This window comes from Pteropus medius, unplaced genomic scaffold (assembly GCF_902729225.1).
Source record: "Pteropus medius unplaced genomic scaffold, Ma_sr-lr_union100, whole genome shotgun sequence".
NCBI lineage: Eukaryota > Metazoa > Chordata > Mammalia > Chiroptera > Pteropodidae > Pteropus > Pteropus medius.
In genome coordinates, this window is record NW_024355206.1 from 6,268,093 (window position 1) to 6,290,627 (window position 22,535).

A 22,535-nucleotide genomic window follows, 5' to 3' on the forward strand; every position below is an offset into this window, starting at 1 on the left:
TCGTGTGAAGTCTATATTGTTCCTTTTTCCATGTTTATAATTCTTTTTCTCTTTAAATATTTTTTAAAGGTTTCGTAAAGGTCCCTGCTTTTTTGTGCTCGCCTATGTATTTATAAAAAAAAAAAGTTATATTTTATCTTGTCATTTCTAGGCATTCTGTAGAAGGAGCAGTTTCAAATGATATTTGAAAATACTATACTGCCCCCCAAACAAGTCTCCAGACCTTAAAGAAAAACCATAAGTTCATAATTCCTGAAACATGGGATTTTTAATATACTGTAATATTGTTCTCCACTTGCTTTTTCCACTCAACAGCCCGAGAGAGCGAGCCTAGAGGCAAACAAACAAAAACAAAAGTCAATGACAACAAAAGCCCTGGCTGAAACAGCGCGCTAAAGACAGGAGAAGCCGTGTTACTTAAGAGTTTGAACCTTACCCTGCCCTGACGCCACTCCCATGACTCGAACACTATTAAACAGCAAAGCAGTAGTTCTAAGGAGGGAAGCAGCACGACTGCTCTGCGTAAACACTGGTGGCAGGTAGCGGGAAATGAATGAATGCATGGGGGGCAGGGAAGTGTTAGGACCAGAAAGCTATTAAAATACACACACCAAGGCAGACATAAAAAAGGCAGATAGGGAAAGCAAAAAATACCTAAGAATTGATAACTCAGTCGTTGAAGATGAATGGATATCTGTGTGGCTGGGGAATGGGAGATGGGGGGTTCAGGGGTGTGTTGTTTACAGCTGAAGGACCATGGGCAAGTACCTTAACCTATGTAACCTTGACTTCCTGTTTGTAATATACACTGCTAATGTATAAGCAGCTACTATTAACAAATGTCTTTAAGACAGATGGCAGTTACAGGGCTGCACAGAATCACACTCAGCAAAGGCCAAAAAAGAGAGAAGGGTTGATAAGCAGGCACGAAGTGACCTCAATTTTAGGAAATAATTTCAAAACTTTCAAGATACCACAACTGCTTAAACAACACAAAATTTTTAGAGTGCCTATTATGTAAACAAGGTACCAGGGCTCTGATACACACAAATGCCACAGACGTGTCCAAGCTCAAAAACAAACTATTTCACTATATCCTAGTCCTAAAAACAAAATTAGAGCCTACAGCTTTACGAATCTCTATTTCTCCATAAACATGTATATCGAGTTCTAAGACTGTACTAAAACATTAGTTTACCGTTTTACCATCAATTTGAAAAATTCACTTTAAATATACATGTATTAATATAAATATCAAATCATTCTCCTGTATACCTGAAACTAATGTCAATTATATCTCAATGAAACTATTTCACCACCTTTATATGTAAACGTTAAATGAATGCAGCAGTAACAAGGAAAGGAAATGGAGGCAAAAAGCCAAGAAAGTATTCATTTAAATGCAGCTTCATCATCAGCCATGCATCTTCCTGTCCCTCATGTCCATTCTTTTAATTTAACTGAACTGAATCACTAGTTCAAGGAATAAACTTAAGACTAAAATTCTAGATCACAGCACATGAGGTACCTAATGTAAAAGTCTCAAAGATGGCTGTGATCCAAACTGCAACGGTTAGTTTAATACTGGAAAGTGCAAATATTTATAAAGACCTACAGGTTTTTCAAAAAGTATTAGAACAAAATGGTTTTAAAAATTTTCTAATTAGTTACGTATGGTGATGGATGGCAACTAGACTTATTGTGATTTCATAATATATATGAATATTAAATCATTATGTCGTACGGCTGAAACTAATATATGTCAATTATACCTCAAGAAAAGTTTTAACATTAATCTAATTTCAATTTTTGGGAAGCAACAAATTAACTATCATCATTGGTTCAGGATTTCTTGACCCATATTAACGCCGGCTGCTCTAATTACTGCACAAGACATTCTGAAGCCACACTAAGAATTACTGGTAAATAAAAAAATACTCAAAATTACTTTAAAGATTAATGTCCAGGGAAGATCTTGCCTTCTTTAGTATCACTGGGCAAACCTACCAATGTTCTTCTGTTCTTATGCTATTATTTAAGTGAGGGAGTCTTATTAAATAATTAAGAAAATTCTGAAAATTAGGAATTGTGAATATTGATAAATACCTTAAACAATTTTTGGCAGAAAGCAAGCTGTCTGTCTCATAGGTGAAAATTCTCTTTAACGCTCAAAATAACAATAGTTTAGGGAAAATAGAATAAGAGTCATGTGAACCTCTAACTTCTCAGCCAGAACTCAAGAGAACAAAATGCCAAAGCTGCTGTGGATTAGAGGTAGGTACTAAACCGAACTTCTCATTCCATAAAGGCCAAACAAGAAGAGTGAACACCGGCCTGAAAAATCAGTCTAAATCAATAAGGAATACCCAATATACAAAGGTTTTGTAATATATCCACACAAGCACATTGCTCTTTGAAATTTAAAGAAAAAATTTATTGAAGATCTGAAAAACAATTCCTAAAAGATTGACTTTTCCAGAAAACTGCAGCTACACAATGCATTGCATCTATCATGTTAAAACGTGCATTAGACACAAATACAAAAACCATGAAACAAGCCACCACTCTTCAACGATCTGAGCAAAGAGAAAATGCCTAAGGAACAACATGGATGACTTGCAAAGGATGGGCTCTTTACTGTAAGCACCATTAAAAAAAAAGCACAAATGGATGTGTGTTCAGTTATATACACTGAATTGAACCTTTGGCACTAGGAATCAGAGCATTTTGTCATATAGCATTAACACGTATTATAAAAGTGCGTAGTGTCAAAGGAATAGAACCACCAGCATTCAAAAGCAGCTTTGTCAACTAGGCAATAGGACACTCTACAGTATGTCTCTCTGTTGTCCATCACTGAATACACTGGCAGCAACTTTGAAATGAAAAATAAAGGAAAGGAAAAAGGAGCTGTAACCCCTTTTATTTTCTCTGTTTAAAACCAAACGGAAAACAAACATCGATTCTGTTATACACTAACATTTTCAAAGTACATCATTTGTACAAGAGAAGGACTAAGAACAGAATGTGTACAGAGATCCAAACACAAGGGTAGGGAAGCGCCTCACACAGCTTTCCGGTGGTACTCAGGAGGGGCCACTTCATAGTCGCTGGCACTAAACAAAGTTGCGGAATTCTTTGCCAGGTATCTGGAAATAAAACGTTATTCATTATAACTGAAAAAGAACATCTTAATCCAAATCTCTTCTCACTTATATACAGAAGCCACTCAAAACATTTTAGCATATACTAAAATAATAATCACAACCTCACAAGAAAACCATGTAATTACAACTCAGACAATAGGGTTATGTAGCAGACAACGCCTAGAGTAACGACATCGAGTATTCTCTTATTTCAAAAACAGCAAACAGCCGTCTTCAGAATAAACAACTTGAGAGCCTGGACTATAAAAGAATAACATCTAGGTCAGTGGTTCCCAACCTCTGTGGCACCAGGGACCGGCGCTCCTGAGACACGAAATGCCTGAGAATCTGAGGTGGAGCTAAGGGGCGATGCCAGCGCTGGGGAGCGGCTGCAGATACAGAGGAAGCTTGCCCTGCTCGCCTGCCACTCACCTCCCGCTGTGCGCCCGATTCCTAACAGGCCATGGTACCGTACCGTTCTGTGGCCCAGGGGTTGGGGATCCCTGATCTGGGTGTTTTCTTTCTCTAAATATGTTCAGATATTGACAAGTAAACATCCGGTTTGACTTGAAATTAACACCGTAAAAATCCTAGGTACCTGAAATGTCTAGTAGAGCACTTTCGTTTCATAAAGAAATTGAAGTAAGCTGAGTATTTATTACTGGTAGAGCCTGGACTACACAGAGTACATTCCCCAGCTCTTGTTGCAGTTTAAGTTTTTATGAAAATATATATAGTGTCTTTTTAAGAAAATTCAAATACAGAAACATGTAAAGTAGAAATGGAAAACTCCCCCTCCTCCCCCGCAGTGCTCTGTCAAGCAGGAGCCACTGTCCTCCAGATCTTTTCTGAGAACTGGCAACGGTTCTCTACCAATGAGGGAGCCACTCCATACTCTCCACAGCAACTTGCCTGGGAATCTGCGCTTAAGTATCTCTACAGGACGAGCTCCCAGAAACTTAAAACGCACTGCCAAAATATCCTACCAAAACCCTCAGAAACCAGGATAGCCTTTCCCCCCATTTCTTCAATCCTTTTATTCTTAGCGAGTCTGACGAGAAATATTTTAATTATCATAATGCTGAACATTTTTTTGTACTCCCATTTCTCTGAATTTCTGTTCTATTTTTTGCTGGTTTGTTCACCTCTTTCTTACTGAATAAGAACTCTTCTTTGTGTAGTTAAGATACCAGCTGTTTATCAGATATGTAATATGTGTTCCCTTCATCTTTGATTATATTCTTATTGCAAAATTTTAACTTTTTAAATCAAACTTATCAACCGTTTCCTGTACTATGTAATTTTTAGCAAGACCATTCCCACTACAAAAAATGATAAAAATACTGATCTACATTTTCCCTTTCATTATCTTAATGGTTTTAATTTCAGATTTAAGTTTTTGGCCCATGTAGAATTCTGATGCATGCCAGAAGTGCGGATCTGTTCCCTCCCACAGACTAGCCAGCTGTCCCCGTCACTATCCACTAGGCACTCCACTCCACCCTAGCGCTCTGGTATGCACTGTCGTTGGTGATGTTCCCAAACATGTGCACTGATACTGCTGCACTAACCATGGCGCTGCTCCTGCACCGATGCCTTCGGTGTCATTATAGTTTAATATCCATAGTGTCCATCTCTGAGTAATTTTCAGTTTACTATACTCACTCATGTTTTGAATTTCAAGCATGCCCTTAGACTTACTTTAGGAAATCATGAAGATAATTCAGTAATAAAGCAAGGCTCTTCTCATCCAGAGGCGTATAGGCCAACATCGCTCCAATTCGTACTATTTAAACAAAAGAATTTAGTTACATCGAAGGTAGCACTATAAGCATTTAATTACGTGACTCCTTTAAAAGACATGATTTTATAAACTCGATTTTAAAGCAAATTTGAAGTTTATCATTTTAGACAAAAGTTCAAATTGGAATGGAATCATGTTCTAGAATGTTATTTTATGTTACCCCTTCGTATCACTGAGTAAAGACAAACATACTAAAGGCCTCAAGAAAAAAACTTTGTTTTCTAAACGGCGTTATTACCAAATAATCTCAGTAGATGTGGCGCTCCGTACACCTGGGACATGGGTGCATCCGGGTGGTCTGCGAGGATTTCGGCATACTGAGGCCTCTCAAATTTGTAGAGCAGCTGAGTGCCCAGCATCACATTGAAGTACTCCTTAATCCCTGCCACGACTTCATTAACGGCGTACTCCCTGGGAAGCGAGCAAAGATGTTTACTTTCAAAACAGATTGTGGAAAAAGAATAAAAGATGGGGATTAATTCAACCAACCTGAGGGTAGGGATTAGATTAAAGGCTGAACTAATGAGGATGAATTTTTACTAAACAAAATTTTTTAAAGAGATTTAACAAGAGCACAAGAAATCAATTTCAAAACAAATAAATAAATATAAATAAACCAGGTGAGGAGACTGCAGCCCTCAGACTAAGAATGATTTTTACATTTTAAAATGATTGCTCTTTCAAGGGTTATATATGTAGAAGGAGCTTCAATTTTACCTAAAATATTTACTATCTAGCCCTTTAAGAAAAAGTTAGCCAGCCAAAACCCTTGTCAAACCAACGAAATGTATTTTACTATTTTTGATGGTATTGTTTTAAAGTACACGCTTCAGATAATTTATTTGGAAATAAGAACATTTAAAAGAAAAATGTCTCTTTGGGGGTATACTTCAAGGATGTGTATGTTCTTACTTATTATCTGTGTTTCCTCGAGATTTCTTGTAATTTGCATAATCCTCCAGAATGGAATCCACGTTCTTCTTGGCAGGAAGATAAAAGAGCTACAAAAACAAAAATACACTTGAATAGTAGTATTCTCTTTTTTTAAAGGAAAATTATTCTGGAAAAGCTTGAATGCAATAAAATATCACCCAATAGTATTACGAAAACAGGAAAAGGAATTGTTCAGTATTTGAAACATGGCTAATGTGGCCAAAGAACTAAAATTTTAATTTTACTTAATTTCAATTAAATAGCCCAATGTGGCTAGTGAATGCTATACTGGACAGCTGAGCTCCGAAGACTGGTAAGCTGCAGGACGCACAGACACCGCCAGTGTGCAGGGAACACACTGCACGTCAATGTACCTCCACCTTACCAATGGTTCACTGCGTGTGCTAAGCCCAGACCGTCTGAAGCAGTCACATGGCTTCTCTTTTCATGCTCACATCAACGCTGAGGTAGGTACCGTTACTCCACTAAATGTGCAACTAAAACAAAAGCAAGCTGAGGAACTGGTCCCAACTCAGACTGAAACGGTGGGGCCGAGGTTTGAATCCTAGCCTGACGTCCACATACCGCAGATGGCTGATGTGCCTACGTCTCACAATCCTCAAGCAGTCCCTCTCTTCCCTGACCCACTGCCCATGCCATCTGTTGTACGAGATCGAGTCACCTGTCCTACAGAATTCCTCGTTCTGGACTTTAACGACGATGGTACACTTCTGATGTTACACACGTGCCCCATGACATCCCCATTTCCTGTACACTAGGAATTAGACCTAGGAGCCTGACTGGACTCAGGTTCTTTTGGAGACCTTGAATATCTTGCAGGTGGCACTGTGTGCTTCCCATTTCACTCCATCAGCAGGGACATTATGTGAGGATGCCCCATTTTCAATGTTAGTAAGACAGGAAACACATGCTTCTTAGCCTCTATCAGTTTTCGGAATAATTTCTGCTGTAGCAACCTTCAAAAATGAGTTATCTCCACCTTTACCATTATAAAGTCATGGACTCTTACATATGTACTTTATTTTATTCCTCTCCGAGTCATCCTTTCTAATAATCACATTCTTCAGTCTCTGAAATATTCAGTCTTTCCTTCAACACTCTAGTGTATACGTTTTCCTTAAAAACAAAATTTTTTTTTTTTCAAACTAGAAAGAACACATATAGAGTATAATCTATGCAGCTTTCACATTACCTGTTTCTGCCGGGTAATTAGGTCCCAGTCATCAACGAGCCACGGTTTTAGTTCTTCAGGAATCTTTACTTTAACTTCGACTCGGTTCATGAATGTTTCCTCCTAAATGGAAAAAGAAAAAGCATTAAAAAGTCTGTCTTTTCTTGCTGAACAGCAACTCTAAAAGACCGGGTTTTTCTCAACTTTTAGAAGCACTGGGTATTAATTCTTTAAAGTACTCAATCAAGCTGCTGGGCTGTCATTTCAAGTATCATAAATAAAAAGACCAAAAAGCAAGCTGCTGGGAGACCAAAATCTTGATAGAAAACTGGCCTATTCTGCTGTGCTTTTTCATGTAAAGGCAAAAACTCTTTAGTAAATTTCTTCTGTAAATGAACACTCTTTTAGTGTTCATTTGTTGTACTTTTAGTATTTTCATATTTGTTCTTGACATTCAATGACTACTCCAAACACAACTACCTTACATAAAATTAAACGTACTGACTTCTAATGAAGTCTTAAATAACTGCCCAAAGGCGCATGACTTTAAGAACTTTATAAGCATATCACTGCTCTGTAACCTCAGTCTCAGAAATGTAAAATGTCAGTTAAAAATTATAACCCTGTTTTCAAATTCAAAACTTTGGAAGTTATAAATAAAATTAGAAATAAGACTTTATCACTTAAGAACTCAAAGCTACTATACCCACACACACGTGTGGAACTAACAGGTTTTCGTGGGTTTATTAAGTCATCTTGACATAATGACATATTAAGCCATTTAAGGTGAATAAGTCTATACAGTTAAATCCTCTTTAACATGATCGACAGGATCTGAGTTTAAGCAAAATGATGTATAACAGAACTAATTTTACCATAGGCTAATTAATACAAACAAGAGTTAAGTTCCTACAGCATCTCATCAATAAACTGTTGCTGAACAGAGAGACATCATTCAAGGAACTGATGCACATTCCGACAACACAGAAACAGTCAGTCTTAGTATTTTCATTTCAGTAGCAGTGTTTCTGGGACTGTTTTATTGGCTGAACATGACTGAGACTGCACATCCTATTCGTAAACCTAAGGAAAAACTCACATTCTCAACAGTCGGATCCACCCGGGCTCTTTTCTTTCGAGGAGGCTGGGGAGTCTCACTGGTACTGCCACCATCTCCATTTCCAGGTGCTGTCAACATTCGAGGAGGAGGAGGGCAGAGTTTTAACTTATTAAATGAGAAACTCTTAAGGGAAACAGTCTTGCGACACACCCTTTCGTTTTTCGTTAAATAGATGTTAGCTGAATCTACATTATAGATTCATATTCCTACCAAATATATAACTTTTATGAACAGCTCTACCAAACATTTAGTATAAATGTTCATACTAATTTTATATACTAATTTTAATACTGCCATCTTACATTTCTTAAAAAAAAAAAAAAATTATCCTCAGAGTTAGTCATTAAGAATAAAGAACATGAAAATAATAAATGTTTACAGGTTTCTCCATGGTAAAAAGAATATCAGAATTAGTTTTCTACTATCTACCTAAATCTATAATAAGGCTGTGATTCATATTTGACACTATCAATAAATTTAAGCTTACTCTATAAAAACATAACTCTAAAATTTTAAGGCAATTCAAAATTCAAATGTTATAAAGATAAAATAATTAATTTTAACAAAATTAATATCCTTACTTTTCTGCTTGTTCTTTTTTGTTTTCCTGAAGGGAGAAAAAGGAGAAAGATAATTATTGCTAGTAAAACTGCCTATTTCAATTCCCTTTTGCCAGGGTTAAGTTCACAGAGAAAAACTGCCTTGAAAGATAAAATCAAGCAATAAATACATAGTTTCCTGCTCAGATACAAGGATTTTTACTGATGGCTGGCTAAATTCACATGCCCCCTACATGACAGAAAAATAAACCAAGAACACGTTGGGAGACTTCTAGGTTTACATTATTAATTTATAAGTTTACAGCATATAACTTATATACTACAAATATATAGTTTATAAAAATATTACATTAGTTCTACCAAAAATCCCATTCCAATGGTTAAAATCTTTTCCCCAGTTACTCTGCTATCAGCGTAATTTGATTTTAGACTTCTGTTTTGAGAGCAATCTGTGACTCCACTCTCACTGGCCCCAACTGTGCCACTGTACTTTCTTCCTATACTACGCCCCCTCCTCTCCAAAGCCGAACACTCTGCTCTCGCACGTGCAGAACCAAGTTCACGTCTCCTCCCACTTGGTTATCCTAACAGCAACTCCTACCAATTTGCGACTGCCAAACAGGAAGTCACTCATTTTGATTTTATTCATAATTATTTCTAGAATATAAGAAAAAGTTGTAAAGCCTAAGATTACAGAGTACTTTTGGTGGGATACCAGAATATCTAGATATTCTTAACTTTTCTATAGCTTCACGTAATATTTCTAAATGTTATCTACTATATTCATTAAATTTAGAGTTTAGGGTTCATTTTATAATTCAAATTAACTTATGTCTGACTGTAAACACAAAAATCTGGTCATCTGAAAGTACAGGGTTTTTCCTGCTCTCTTAAGGATGACTTCTGTAACATAAATATTTTCTAGACAGTATTTCTGGGCCAGATTAAACCATGAGTTTCTACTTGTACATGTCAAGAATACATGGGGACCAAGAGAAACCAAGAGTCTTTATACTCGTTCCATACCACAAAATTAAAGAAAAAATACTGACCACTGATTCCAACTCTAAGGAAAAAAAAAATCTATAAACTGTACTTTCACGAATCCAAGCAGTAGGGACTCCTCCTGGACATTTCTGCGTCAACCTTCCTGCTTGAATTAATCAAACACACAAGCTAGTTCCTCAGACTGTGCAACAGATTTCATACGGTAAACTGCTGCTGTTCTGTCTTCCTATTTCTAAGTCCTGTGACTAAATATTATACAGTCAAAAAATAAGCTCTTAGATTCAATTTACTTTAAAGAGTAACCAAAGTTCTAAGTCATGAAGAAAAGCCATTCCACTAAATAATTAATAACTAAAGAACAGCCTGAGGCCCTAACAAAGTGCTAACAAAATTCATATGTATTCACTGCTATTAGTTTAGAAAGAATAAGCACCCAAGTTTAAAGACCCAGATGGCAACAAAGTAAAGGTAAATCTGGTTTTAATAATACAGCTGACCCTTGAACAACTGGGAGGGTGGGTAGAGGCACCAACCCCTCAGCAGTAAAAATCCACATATAACTTCTGACTCCCCAAAAACTTAACTACAGTCATCTCTCAATATGCAAAAGCGATGGGTTCCAGGATCCTACAGATAAGAAAACTCAGAATGCTCAAGTCTCTTATGTAAATTGGCAAAAAACAATGCATATAGTTGGCCTCCTGCATCTGCAGACCCCCAACCGCCAAATGAAAATACTGTTCTTGATCTGCAGTTGGTTGAATCCAAGGATGTAAAACGTGGAGATATTTACTGGAAAAAATCTGCATATAGGTGAACCAATGCAGTTCAAACCCATGTTGTTCCAAGTCAACTGTATTTTCTAACAGCTTTTATGCATATTCAGAGAAAGCTACAGGTCAATTATGAAACACTAAAGGTAGAGTAGGGTACAAGTGGACATTAAAAATTATATCAAAACCTCAAATCAAAATGAAAGAATTTTTTTTAAAAAACACCATTTTTAATTACGCGATTTTTATTTTAAAGAACAGACCTCCTACTCTACCGGGGAAGGCAGCACTTAAAATTATATATATGACACTTTCTAAGATACTTGGATTATAATCTCATCAAAATGTCATTTTTCCCCCCACTAAAAAGAAAGGCTCCTGAAGTAATATTTGGTTACATGTCTATGGCAGCAAATATACAAGATGAGTCTGCACAATCCTTTCCTACATATTGATGAGGAGGGCCTGAGGCTCACAATCCTGAAAGACTCATGAGCAAATTAACCTGCAGAGCCCCCCACTGTACTGAAAAAAACAAATCGACCCCATGAAATCTCAAAACCTGTATCCTACTGATACTACTATGTTGTTAAAAGAAACTGTATTACACAAACCTCTATATTTACACATATAAAAGGTAAGGGTTGTGAATGTACTTAATGCCACACTAACTGTACACATAATGGGTTAATTGGTAAATGTTTACGTTTTATAGTAAAAGGGGGGGATAAAAATTAAGGGAAATTAAGGAATAAATATGTATCTTCAAAAACATTTTACACAACCCAACACCAGAGAATGAAATTCTTTCTCGGTATTTTTCAAGTTACAACAATGGTCCAGTTTCCATTTTCAATACGTCCTAATACGTGATAATGGGTATTGAGTTTGAATGTCGCTTATAAAACAGTATGCAAAATTAAAACAAAGAGAGAGTTTCTTACACTTCAACATTTTTCTGTTGCAGACCAGATGTCTTCTTTCCTGGGGCAGCCCCTCTCATCTTCCCCTCTGCATACTGCTCCCTTCAAAAATAATTTCAATAAAGTCATAGTAAAATGGTGCTTATGTAGAAAAATAATAAATTGTGCCAGCTTGATTCCATTTTGAAATTTATATTCAAATTGAAGTCTCAAGCCTATATATATTCTGGTATAAAGTTTTTAGCAAGTTGGACAAATGACATACTCACAAAAATAAAACAAGAGTATATATAAGGCCCAAGATTTTGCTCTATATCTACCAAAATTAAATGTAGTAAAAGTTGCCTATAAATAGATCGTTCTCATATAACTGAAAATTCACTAATCTCAAAGTTTTATTTGACCTCTTATCATTTCAATTTTCCTGATATACATTTCAGCTTTGAAATTAAAGTGATTACCCTACAGGCCACCTCGTCTTGCAGGGTTCCTTTTCTCAGTGTGCTTTCAAAGATGAGGGATACTGACGGGGACGCCCCTTCTCCTTGATCTTTTGTTCCCCCCTCCCAAATGTACCTTCTACAGAGAGCCCAGGAGAAGAGACGCTAACAATGACTTTGCAACTGCAGCAATTCTCAGTAACATCTCACTGTTTTCTACAGACCTCTAAGGACCAACTCAATAAATAGGAGGTATGCTACCTTCCTCTTCCTAGGAAAGACTTCTCTGATTACTTGAAGTCAAAGCCAAAAAATAGCGGCTAACAAGTACCAAGAATCATTTTACAGGGAAGTAGCCAACATGCTTTCTACCAGTTATTCAATTTCCAAAAATTAATTTGAAGACATTTCTCTTCACATTCATGTTGCAGAACAAACTTACTGATTGGCTTTTTGAAGTTCCCGCTGCTTCTGCAGATTGGTGTCCACGTACTTGAGTACTCTGCTTTCTGGAACCCATTCATCCCAACTGAAAAAGAAGCATTAAAGTGTCATTCAAATATATTTTCGTTTTTATTCAAACTGTCTTCCAATTATGTTTTAGAAATTCAAGAGTCAAGATGTTAGATTTCTCTGAGGTAAGCTGATGAACCAGGACTACAAATTCATTCTCAACTAAAATGAAAATCTAGTGAAAATCTCTGCTCTATACAGGAAGTCAACTTCATAGTCTCAAAAGCAGCATTCCCAATTTAAACTGCCCGAGTCCAAAAGCAAATTATTCAAATCATTTTTCCAAACAGCAAGAGTATGGCATTTAAGAGTTCCTAAGCAATTACTCTTACAGAATAAAGATACCTTAAAGAATTTCAACTTTAAAAAATGAAGCACAGGAGTCCATAATACTGACTTTTTAAAGAACTAAAGCTAATTGGCTACTTAGCTGTGTGTGATAGCAAAGTTACAGAACACTCTGTGCCTTAGTTTTATCACCTGTAAAATGGGGATAATGGTCACAAGACTGTTATGAGTTACGTAACACGTGTAAAACACTTGAGAGTTTGACAAAAAAATAAAGACTCAAAGTATGTCATAAACATTTTAGAAAGTCTACAATACTCAAATACCATCTAGATTGACTCAGCTAAGACTATAAATTAAAGTATTACAAAGATTTATCAGACTACACCACTCTTAGCCTTCACTCACAGATGAATACACGAGCTTCCAAGGCATAACTAGGAAGATGGCTTTCTCAACATCAAAAGGTAGAACCAACTACTCTTAAAATATCTAATTGCTAAGGTGTTCCAGCATTTAGAAAAGCTCCTTTAAAACATAATTTCTGATGTGGTTATTTCCAAAGGGGAAAACAAGATAGTTCTTAGGGAATGCTTAACTTTTCGTGCAAAGTGACTCTTTTCTCCTGCTGATGGAGCTCCTTTAGTGCCACAATTAGATGTATCCTCAAAGCAAAGTCTTATTTAATGACTTCCCACCTCTGACCTCGTATATAAGATAGCCAAAAGGAGAATAAACAAAAAGCAATCCTCAACATGATTTCCTAGAGAAAACTTTAAAACATGCATTTACCTAGAGGTCAGGAGGGGGTGGTGTACTGAGGGAGCTCCTTCAGGAACAGGAAAAAGGGCTACAATATCCTCACGTGTCTTCAAAGTTTTTTCAGAGCGCCTTGGCCTCACAGCACTTCTGATACAGACAGCATAGTACAAAGTAATCTCAGTAACTAGGTGCAGAATTTAGCTTAAGCTTTAAGATTCACAAACGGATTATTTAAATGTCTGTGTCGATAAATTCCAATAAGGTTTTTGAAAATTTTGACAACTCTACTGTGCTTTTAAAAACAGTATATAATGATTACTTAAGTTGAAGAAAATTCCAATTTGGAGATTGGGCTTTCTGTTGTATAATTTTCTAAAAGGTATCCTACAAACCATTATTGAAATGAGGATTTTATTTTTATATCTACTTATACCTATTTCAATTCTCTTAATTAAAAGGAGCTAGCCAATTTTTACTTATCACAAAAGTTTGATTTTAGAACCTTACAAATCCCTTCCCCTCTGATATAAAAAGCATCTAAACAAGCACCTTGATCTAAAAACCAAGTCAAATCTAGAGTTTCCTGTTATACGTCAGGAGCTAAAAACACTTGATGAACCACAGGGAAATGAAATATCGTTTGCTCTGAGGAACATCACTCCTAGAGTAGTAACTGAAGGCCAAACATTTGGAAACTTTTATATATGATAAGCATAAAAGAAGTTCATGATTCTCTAAAGGTAGCTTTTAACTAATTCCCGAAGTCACAATGATCCATGGCACTACTTACACAGTACTAAATGAAAACATAACACACATGCTAGGCATCTGAATTTGAGTAACTCCACCCCCTTTCAAAATGGGTTTATTTAAGGGCTTCTTTAAATACTGGAGATGAAATTTTTCAAAATTACATATTTATCTACATACTAAGTCAACTATAAAAAAATACACCCTGATATATTAATATTCCTCAACATATCTACAAAGATATCGATATAGATTTCTAATATTTAGTGCTACTTTTATTTTTGCAAGGAGTAAGGACTACATATGTAAAATTAGCTGAAAACACAATATGACAAAATCTATGCAGCCTATCAATCGTTTATTAGTGTTACAGGACTCTAATATAATAGGAAGAAAATGTATTAATTTATTCTAAAGTGAAATGAGAAAATACAAAAATTCGGTATTTCGCAATTTCTTCTAGCCTACACATGCCACTTAAAACCCAGTCTTTAAGCTGTACACGGCTACCTGTGATTTTATACAGAATATCTATTATACGTAAAAGAGTTAAGCACCAAAGATATGGTCACGGCTACTGGTATTGAGTTACTACTATTACCTACCATTAAAAATATTTCAATTATCATTAATTGGAAAAAGAAATCACAAGCTGTCAAATTGTGCTTTCACATTTAAGATTTTCACCTTTTTACACTTATACTAATGGAAGAAAAGCTAAGGATCTAATATTTCTTCTCAGCTAAAAGCATTTGTGAAATTTCTAATGGATAAAACTGGCTTGGTCACGAGGACAGGGAACTGTATGAAACAAGACCTAGGTCACGAGGCCAGCAATCAGAGAGAAAACCTCCTCCTCCTTCTGCAGCAACAGAGTCCTTAAACCAACCTGATGGCACTGCTCACATAGAGAACCAGGTACCAAGGCACAGCTGAGGTGACACAAAGCATTAAAATTACTAGAAAACAACTCCTAAAGAATTATACTTTCTGGCAGTGCCATCTTTGAAGGATAACACACCAGTAATAAAAGACGTAATTTAAAACCTCTCATAGTAAAAATTACAGGCTATTCGATTACGAGCAACAAAAATGAGTAAAGTATTAGATGTGGTGTTTGTGGGCCTCAAGATGAAAGACCTGCCAATGAAAAAGAGCTCTACTAGCTGGATACTGTAGACCATATTCAATCTATAACCACTGTCCAATCCTGGTTACAGGTCAATACACGCCTGCTTTAGGAGAAAAAAAAGTCTAACTCTTCAGGGTGGAAAATTAGGCTCTGTAGTTAAAATCCTGTATCTGTGTTAAACCATCTGCTAAAAACTGTACCACATGATGAAATCACCTTGTCGACATTTAATTGTTTCCAAAGTTCAGAATATAAATTGGTCATTACTTGCGAATCAGGCGATCTCTTTTTTCCCTTTTCTAGGTAGAGAAAACCAACTAGCTTTGAGTATAACTGCCTGACATAACATACATAGTTACTAAGGCAAAAAAACAAACAAACCTCAAGCTGCCCTAAAACTACCAAAACCAAAAGGAAAAACTAGTTGGTTGACTAATGATTACGAGACATTATACTAGAACACAAGAAATACTCCAAAAAATTTAAAATAAAATGGCTGTATACCATAATTTCTATCGTATTTTCATCATTTCCAAATGGTTCACCCTTGCTGCAAAATGTATGACATTAAAACTATAGAAGAATTAAGAAGCATATGATTGTGCTAGTCTATGACAAAAGCTATCTTATAATATACATATAAATAAAACATTGCTTTTAAAGATCTAATACTCACTTTTTATTCCAACCACTGTAATGAATAAAGTACTTCACTTGTTTGTCCTTTATGGCAACCTTTACACACTGAAATAAAAAAGAAAAAATTTCACTTAGAAATACTAAAGAAAAAAGATTACCTGGATGATTTTAAAGTATTCAATCTTTCAAAGACACACACACTCTACACTTAAAACTCTTTAGTGGTCAAAATGAACGCCCCAAAAATGTGACTCTCTAAGAAACCATTTAAACTTTAGACTACCTTAGTAAGAGTTATAAAATTGCTGAGTCATCACAATTTGTTGAAGTCAGTCTAGAGAGCTGAAGACCCATAAGTGTAAGGGGTCACCCTAAAACTAAAGCAAAAGGCTAGCTAAGCTATCCAAGAACAGTTAATAAATGCTGTTTTGTGCATTCTCAAGTCTTAGTCAGAAGTTACTATTTCAAAAACAAACTCAACTAAAAAAAAAAAATTTACAACGTATTATAAAAAGTTGTACTAGCAGTAAACTGTTTGCTGCAGAATATCAGCAACTAGCAAAGCTACAGATTAAAAATGTTCTACCTTCTTAAAAGCAGCCAAACAAATCAGAAAAAATTAGAGATCATTCACTATGACAAGTGATGACTATCTGGTTTGGGATTGAAAAGTATTTATCAGAGGCTAACCAAGAGAACCATGATAATTTAAGCTATTCCAACAGCCATTTAAAAATCATTCACTGGTGTTTTCAGTCCCAGAGGAGAAAAACCTGCCAGTTTAGTAGTTTGCCAGAAATTGATACAACGAAAATAACATTCAGGGATATAAATGACCGATAGGATTCATAATTTACTTATAAACTGTATTAGAGTTATATCACTAAGATACATGCAGACACACATAAAGTTCCTGACCATCGCCATGAATCCAAATTCGGTCATTTTAGAACTTTAAAAACACATCTCTGTATTTAAAACCAGTAAAAAGTAATAAAAATGGTCACTTATTCACACTGACACTTTACAATTTTCAGACTACCTTCATAGACACATAAACCATTCACCAAGAATGTATGTAGAAATTGCCTTTAACAAAACATACTGTTTTGTATACTATGATTCATTAAAAAAACAACTACAACGGTTAATAACAGTAATGTCAAACATCTGTCCTAAAAAAGTTAACGAACAAAATACTAGAAACATTTTTGCCTTTGGAATGCATTACCCCATCTATCTTTGGCCAAATGTAAAATCAGTTTTTATACCAGAGCACACCACCAATACAGAGGAAAGGGAGCCCCGAGGATTCAAGCTTTGCCAGACAAACCAACTAATGAAAAGTTAAATGTATTCATTTTTTTTTGGTACTCATTTTTAATGTTAGCTTTTACCTTTAAAGCAACGTAATTAGCTCAGTGCTTACTCAGCATGCTACATTTGCATATAAATTGACCTTGACAGTATTTTCTCACAAGTCATTAATTACACAATGCTATTTGCTCCCATGAATAATCTACCTCTCCCCTCAAATGCTCCTTCCAACTACGAATGGTTAAGGTAGCGAAGCTTTATTTGACCCACTAAGCAAGCAGTAAGACACCCAGAAAGAGTAGATGAGGAACTCCACAAACCTATGAAAAAGGTAACCCTAGTCAGATGTAAGCAGCAGTTTGAGAAAACTTCTTTAAGGGAAACAGGTTTTCATACCTTTGCTTCATAGAGAAGAGGCCCATGAAAGCACAGCACTCGCTCACCTGTAAAAGTAAAAAAGTAAAGGGTTAACAGTCATTTCTCCTCACGGAGATGATACACATCTGAGTGGGCCATCACACTTGTGCTCTGGTATTCCTCACAAAATTAGTAAAGCGGGAAAGGCTATATACAGGAGTCGACACTTCAGATCAAATTTCAACAGTATCCTACCTACACCTTAGTATCTGATGTAAAAACAAAAACAAAAAAAATGAGAATGTCAATCTATTTAAATCATCAAACCATTTATCACCTCCTAAGCAAATAAAATCTACCATAGCTACCTATTGGTAGGGTTGGTTTTGTTTTTCAATGTGTATATGCGAATACAATTTTTAAAACACATTCCAAGTTTAGGACCTTATGCTCTATCTATATATCTGCTTCTAACCCTTTTACTAATTAAACAAAGTAAAATAGTCTACCCATTAAAATACTAATGCACGTCAGAAATGGCTGGTTTAAAAAAAAAAAAAGGTTCACATTCATGCCTTCAGTGTGTTCAATGATGTTCTGGGCACTGGGCTGCTTCGATGAACAAAAAAGAGACAAGAATTCTAACCTCTGGAACTTACACTCTATGTTGAACTTACACGTCAAAATTAAAATATAAGGGGCTGGAATAAGACCTGAAAGCCACCCCTGGCTCACCAGATAAATCAGGCAGGCAACTCCCGGCAATACGTCAAGATTACATTGATTTTAATAGAAACAGATTTCTCGCACATTATTTTCAATCTGCTTGGTTTCAAAAGACCCACAGATAACAAAATAAAAGTACCCCATCCAACACAGTCAGCTCTTTTAGCTCTAAAATTAAAATAGCCTACTAGCTCCATTCTGGAGACTACAGGGCAATATAAACAATAGGAGTGATTGACAAGCTACTGTAAAGGTCACAAGGAAGGGTCCCAGTGGAGGGAAACAATAGGTACAAAAGCAGAGAAACATGTTAAGGTGACACTTTCAGATTACTATTTGAATATAAATAGTTCATCGTAACTGGAGCATAGGATAAACATATAACAGTAGAAAGGAAAATTACCCAGATCATAAACTATTTTACATGTTATGAAATCTGGACTTTATTCTGTACCGGATTCCCAAATGTGACCAAGAATCAAGAGTGTTTAAAACTACAGATTTTCATGAGAAAATATAAGGCTGGCTTAGAGGTATGATCCAGGGTAACAAACACCTATTTTCATGCACATGGAAAGAAATACTGGTAATTGGGCATAGAGCAAACCACTGTATTATTAAAGTGTTTTTTAAAAAAAATCTGTTTCCAATCTCAATCCTTTCTAATATCAAACTACAAAGATAATTAATTCTGCCCAATGCTCTCAAATGCCAGTAAGATTCCAATCCGCATCTTCCCACTGGTTTGCACTTACTAGAATCATCACCTAAAGGCCTGACAGGGCAAAGGGATCTTCCCTCTGACAATGCCTTAGATACTCAACAGTTTTCTTAATCCTATGCTTTAACAAAATTTAAAGTGGAAGACCAACTCCAGTGCAAAATAGTCACTGTGCTTAAAAATTGCTTATATGTGTTGTACCATTATTAAATAAAAAAGTTTTTCAGATTTAAAGGAATCATGAAAAAAAAAAACTATTTCTGACAATTCCTACTTCCATTACATAAACTGAAATCTGCCGTGTTTTATTGCGACTGTTAGCACCAACAGATACCTTTTCCTTACAAGATGTTCTCTGAACGTGTCATAAATAATTGTTATTTCTAAATGATGGTCATACAACTCAGCTTTGACACAAGAATAGAAAACACATCTGGAAAGTGATGGTTAAGGGTAGAGACTCTCTTGAGTAGCTTTCAAAACTTTGCTTAAAGGGTGCGCCTTGGTTTCCATTCTTCTCTAATTCACTAGTGTAACACCCGGATTCTCATTTGCCATTATCCTCCTCGGCCTACCATCCCTCTAGTTTAGAACTTAAGTACTTCCGTTCTTGACTGTTCCAATCCTCTGTTATTTCCCTCCTTTGATGTCCTACAGCAGAGATTAAATTTCTGTGTCATCGATCCTTGACAGCTTGGTGAAGCCTATGGGCCTTTTACTAAAATGTTTTATGAATACATAAAACACACGGTATTATAAAGGAAGTCAACTATATTGAAATAGTTAGCGAAGCCTCAAAGTATTTTAAATATGTTTTATTATATTACATGAACTTGAGTAAGCCTTTAGCTGCTGATCCAGTAACTTAAATAAATTTTTTAAAACCAGTTTTGAAGTAATGAAAAGCATGAACGACGTCGAATATATCTTCTACACTGTAAGGCCGAAATATGAAAACACACTGCTAATACTACCAAGGGTGTTTTTGGGGGAGAAGAAGGGGGTCGCCACATTCCTAACTGAAATACTAAATTTCCGTTAGACGATAACAAGAATTTCTCCCCCAAAGTTCACGAATGTTCCGAATTATATCCATGAATCTAGACTGAGAATCCCTGATCGAGCCTAGTTAGTCCTCGGATGGGAGACCACCTAGGAAGACCAGGTGCTGTGGGCGTTAAAGAAAAAAAAAAAAAAAAGAATCCCTGACCTAAAACAGCATTAAAAGAATGAATCCATTCGAGGGAGTCACAGCTTAAGATGGGGGGGAAAAAAAAACCAGCTATTAAGAGCCGATCGTTATCAAAAAAAATACCCTTTGATCACGTGATTCTAAACGCGATTCTAAAACATTAAAGCTGGAAAATCCGTTCAACGAAACTAACGCTCGCGGCCGCGTCGACCTGGGCTGGGCGGCCCGAGGCCGAGGCCGACGTTACAGCGGCCCGCCTTGCGCACAGGGCCCCGCTTCCATTTTGCTTTCCTGCGAGGCCGCCCCTTCCACACGCGGCAACGGACGCCCGGCCTGTGACGTTAAAGCGCTGTCTCCCGCCGGGGGCCGGCTGCGCCCGTCCGCCCAGAGCCTCGTCGACCCAAGAAGCCCGTCGACCCAAACGCGCCCACCTTCGCAGACCTCGTCGGCCGCCAGGGAGGCCGCAGGCCCGGGGCCGGGGCGCCCGTCCGCGTGCGGGCGGCAAGCGGCGCCCGCGGCAGCACAAAGCCGCCGCCGCGGTGGGCGCGGGGAGACGCCGGCGGCCATCTTGCGGCGGCCATTTCACGGCGCGGCGCTCCCCGCCCCCACCGCCCCGCGGCCAACGCCGCCGCCCCGGGCTCGAGGCGGCCGCGACCCCCCGGCCGTTGTGCGCCCGCGGCGGGCCCGCGCCCCTCCCCGCCACGTCCCCGCCGCATCGCCGCCATGGCGCCCGTCCCTCCCGCCGCGGCTCCTTCCCCTCAGAGCGGACGCCGGCGGGCCCCGCCAGCGCCCGCGGGGCCACCGCGCCTCACAAAGCGCTCTCCCCGGGCCGCGCCCAGGCCCCGCCGCAGTGCGCTGCCGCCCCGAGCGCCGCCGCCCCGCCGCGCCCGCCGCGCCGCCGTTAGCGCCGCTCCCGAGGCCCAGGCTCACCCTCCTGGAATTTAGGCTTCGGGTCCTGCTTCGGCGCCATTTATAGGGATTCGCCGCCGCCTCCTCCTTCTCCCACCGCCCGGACTACCGCCCCCCACTCTCCTCCCCACCCGGCTCGCGTCAGACGCCGTGGGCAGCGCCAGCTCCGGAGCCCGGGCGCGATTTGCCGGCGCCCGTACACCTCACAGAGCACGGAGTGCGCAGCCGCGCCGCGGGCCCCGCCCACCGCGCACGCGCCCTGCGCCGCGCCGCGCGGGGCACGCCGGGAGCGGTAGTTCCGGGCGGCGCGAGGGCGGGGAGGGGCGCCTCTGGCCTCTCCCATCGCCCACCCTTCACTCCTCCACCTCGCCCCCCCATCACATCCCACCCCATCCCCTCCCACCCTCCAACCCCCACCTCCCACCCCAGCCCCTGGGGTGCTGAAGCCGGGGTGGATCTTTGGGCGGTGTTGGGGCGCACTCCCAGAGGCGGTGACTCACCCAAGACCAAGAGCGGGAAAGGGCCATAGCGCAGTCCCACGTGTAACACGGGCCACAAGGATGTGTGGCGTGAAAAGCCTGCGAGGAAAGGTGGCTCAACACGTCCAACAGCCTCTCTAGGGGTGTCCGCGTGGCGCGGCGCTAGGGCCCGCCGACCGGCCACAGTCCACCCCACCCACACACGTGGCCTAGACAACCCCAGAGGAAGAGACTGGGGAGCGCTGGCACCCGAGGCGAGGGGAGTAACACCCCGGAACACTTAGGTTGGGCTCCACGTGGAACTGATGCAGGACAGGGCAAATTTCCCCAAGTGACAGGGAGAGGAGGGTCCTATGGCGGAAAGTGAAGAAAGAACCAACACACGGGCCAAAGTTAGAGTCAAATGGAAAGTTCATTAGAAATGGGGTAACACTCCATAGACAGCGTGGTCCCTCTACAAGCCCTTTGAACACAGACACCCACAAAGACCCCTCCTTCCAGTTATCTGTTCACCATCTGGTCTGTCCTAGTCCACAGAATATCAAAGGGGCAAGGGCCTCTTTGTGACCCCACGCGCCCCACCAAAACTGCACAGTACACTTATTATAAACATTTCGAATACAAAATACTTCAAATTCAATAATTCAACATTTTAAAAATACGAAAATGAAGACAGCGAAAAGTCCTTTTCTCACCTCAGTCCTTTACTTGCCCATTCATCCCCCAACACCTAAACAGCGAAAGGAACCACTGTCCTTCCCAAGGCTTTTGAAAGGAAACGATGATAACAATTACTCAATATAAGATATAAAAACGTTAAATTCAAAAATCACTTCCCAGTGGAACACTGA

At 38.7% G+C, this 22,535-nt stretch overlaps 1 protein-coding gene across 5 annotated transcripts; it reads right to left on the reverse strand.

The window, feature by feature from the left end:
* Positions 1 to 249: 249 nt before the first annotated feature.
* MORF4L1 (mortality factor 4 like 1) lies at positions 250 to 21,409 on the reverse strand. 5 transcript variants are annotated; one of them, XM_039858371.1, is made up of 14 exons: positions 21,227 to 21,379; positions 17,697 to 17,743; positions 16,021 to 16,088; positions 13,493 to 13,606; positions 12,342 to 12,428; positions 11,481 to 11,561; positions 8,777 to 8,802; positions 8,175 to 8,263; positions 7,097 to 7,198; positions 5,863 to 5,951; positions 5,189 to 5,361; positions 4,848 to 4,932; positions 3,069 to 3,149; positions 250 to 330 (listed from the first exon to the last, which is right to left on the reverse strand). In XM_039858371.1, exons 1-14 carry the CDS (start codon positions 21,264 to 21,266, stop codon positions 309 to 311), a joined length of 1,104 nt encoding a protein of 367 aa, XP_039714305.1. In that variant the 5' UTR covers positions 21,267 to 21,379; the 3' UTR covers positions 250 to 308. The 5 variants fall into 5 exon arrangements, with proteins under 5 accessions (XP_039714305.1, XP_039714304.1, XP_039714307.1 ...); XM_039858370.1 differs by having other exon boundaries at positions 13,493 to 13,609; XM_039858373.1 differs by lacking the exon at positions 13,493 to 13,606.
* Positions 21,410 to 22,535: the final 1,126 nt, after the last annotated feature.

What these genes read in the sequence shown, in the direction of transcription:
- MORF4L1 (XM_039858370.1), bottom strand. Translation starts at nt 21,266, where the DNA reads ATGGCGCCGAAGCAGGACCCGAAGCCTAAATTCCAGGAGG. An exon ending in AAAAAAGAACAAGCAGAAAA is followed by an intron (nt 8,264 to 8,776) that starts GTAAGGATATTA and finishes GAATGTTGACAG; the next exon opens with CACCTGGAAATGGAGATGGT. An exon ending in TAATTACCCGGCAGAAACAG is followed by an intron (nt 5,952 to 7,096) that starts GTAATGTGAAAG and finishes TTGTTTTTGTAG; the next exon opens with CTCTTTTATCTTCCTGCCAA.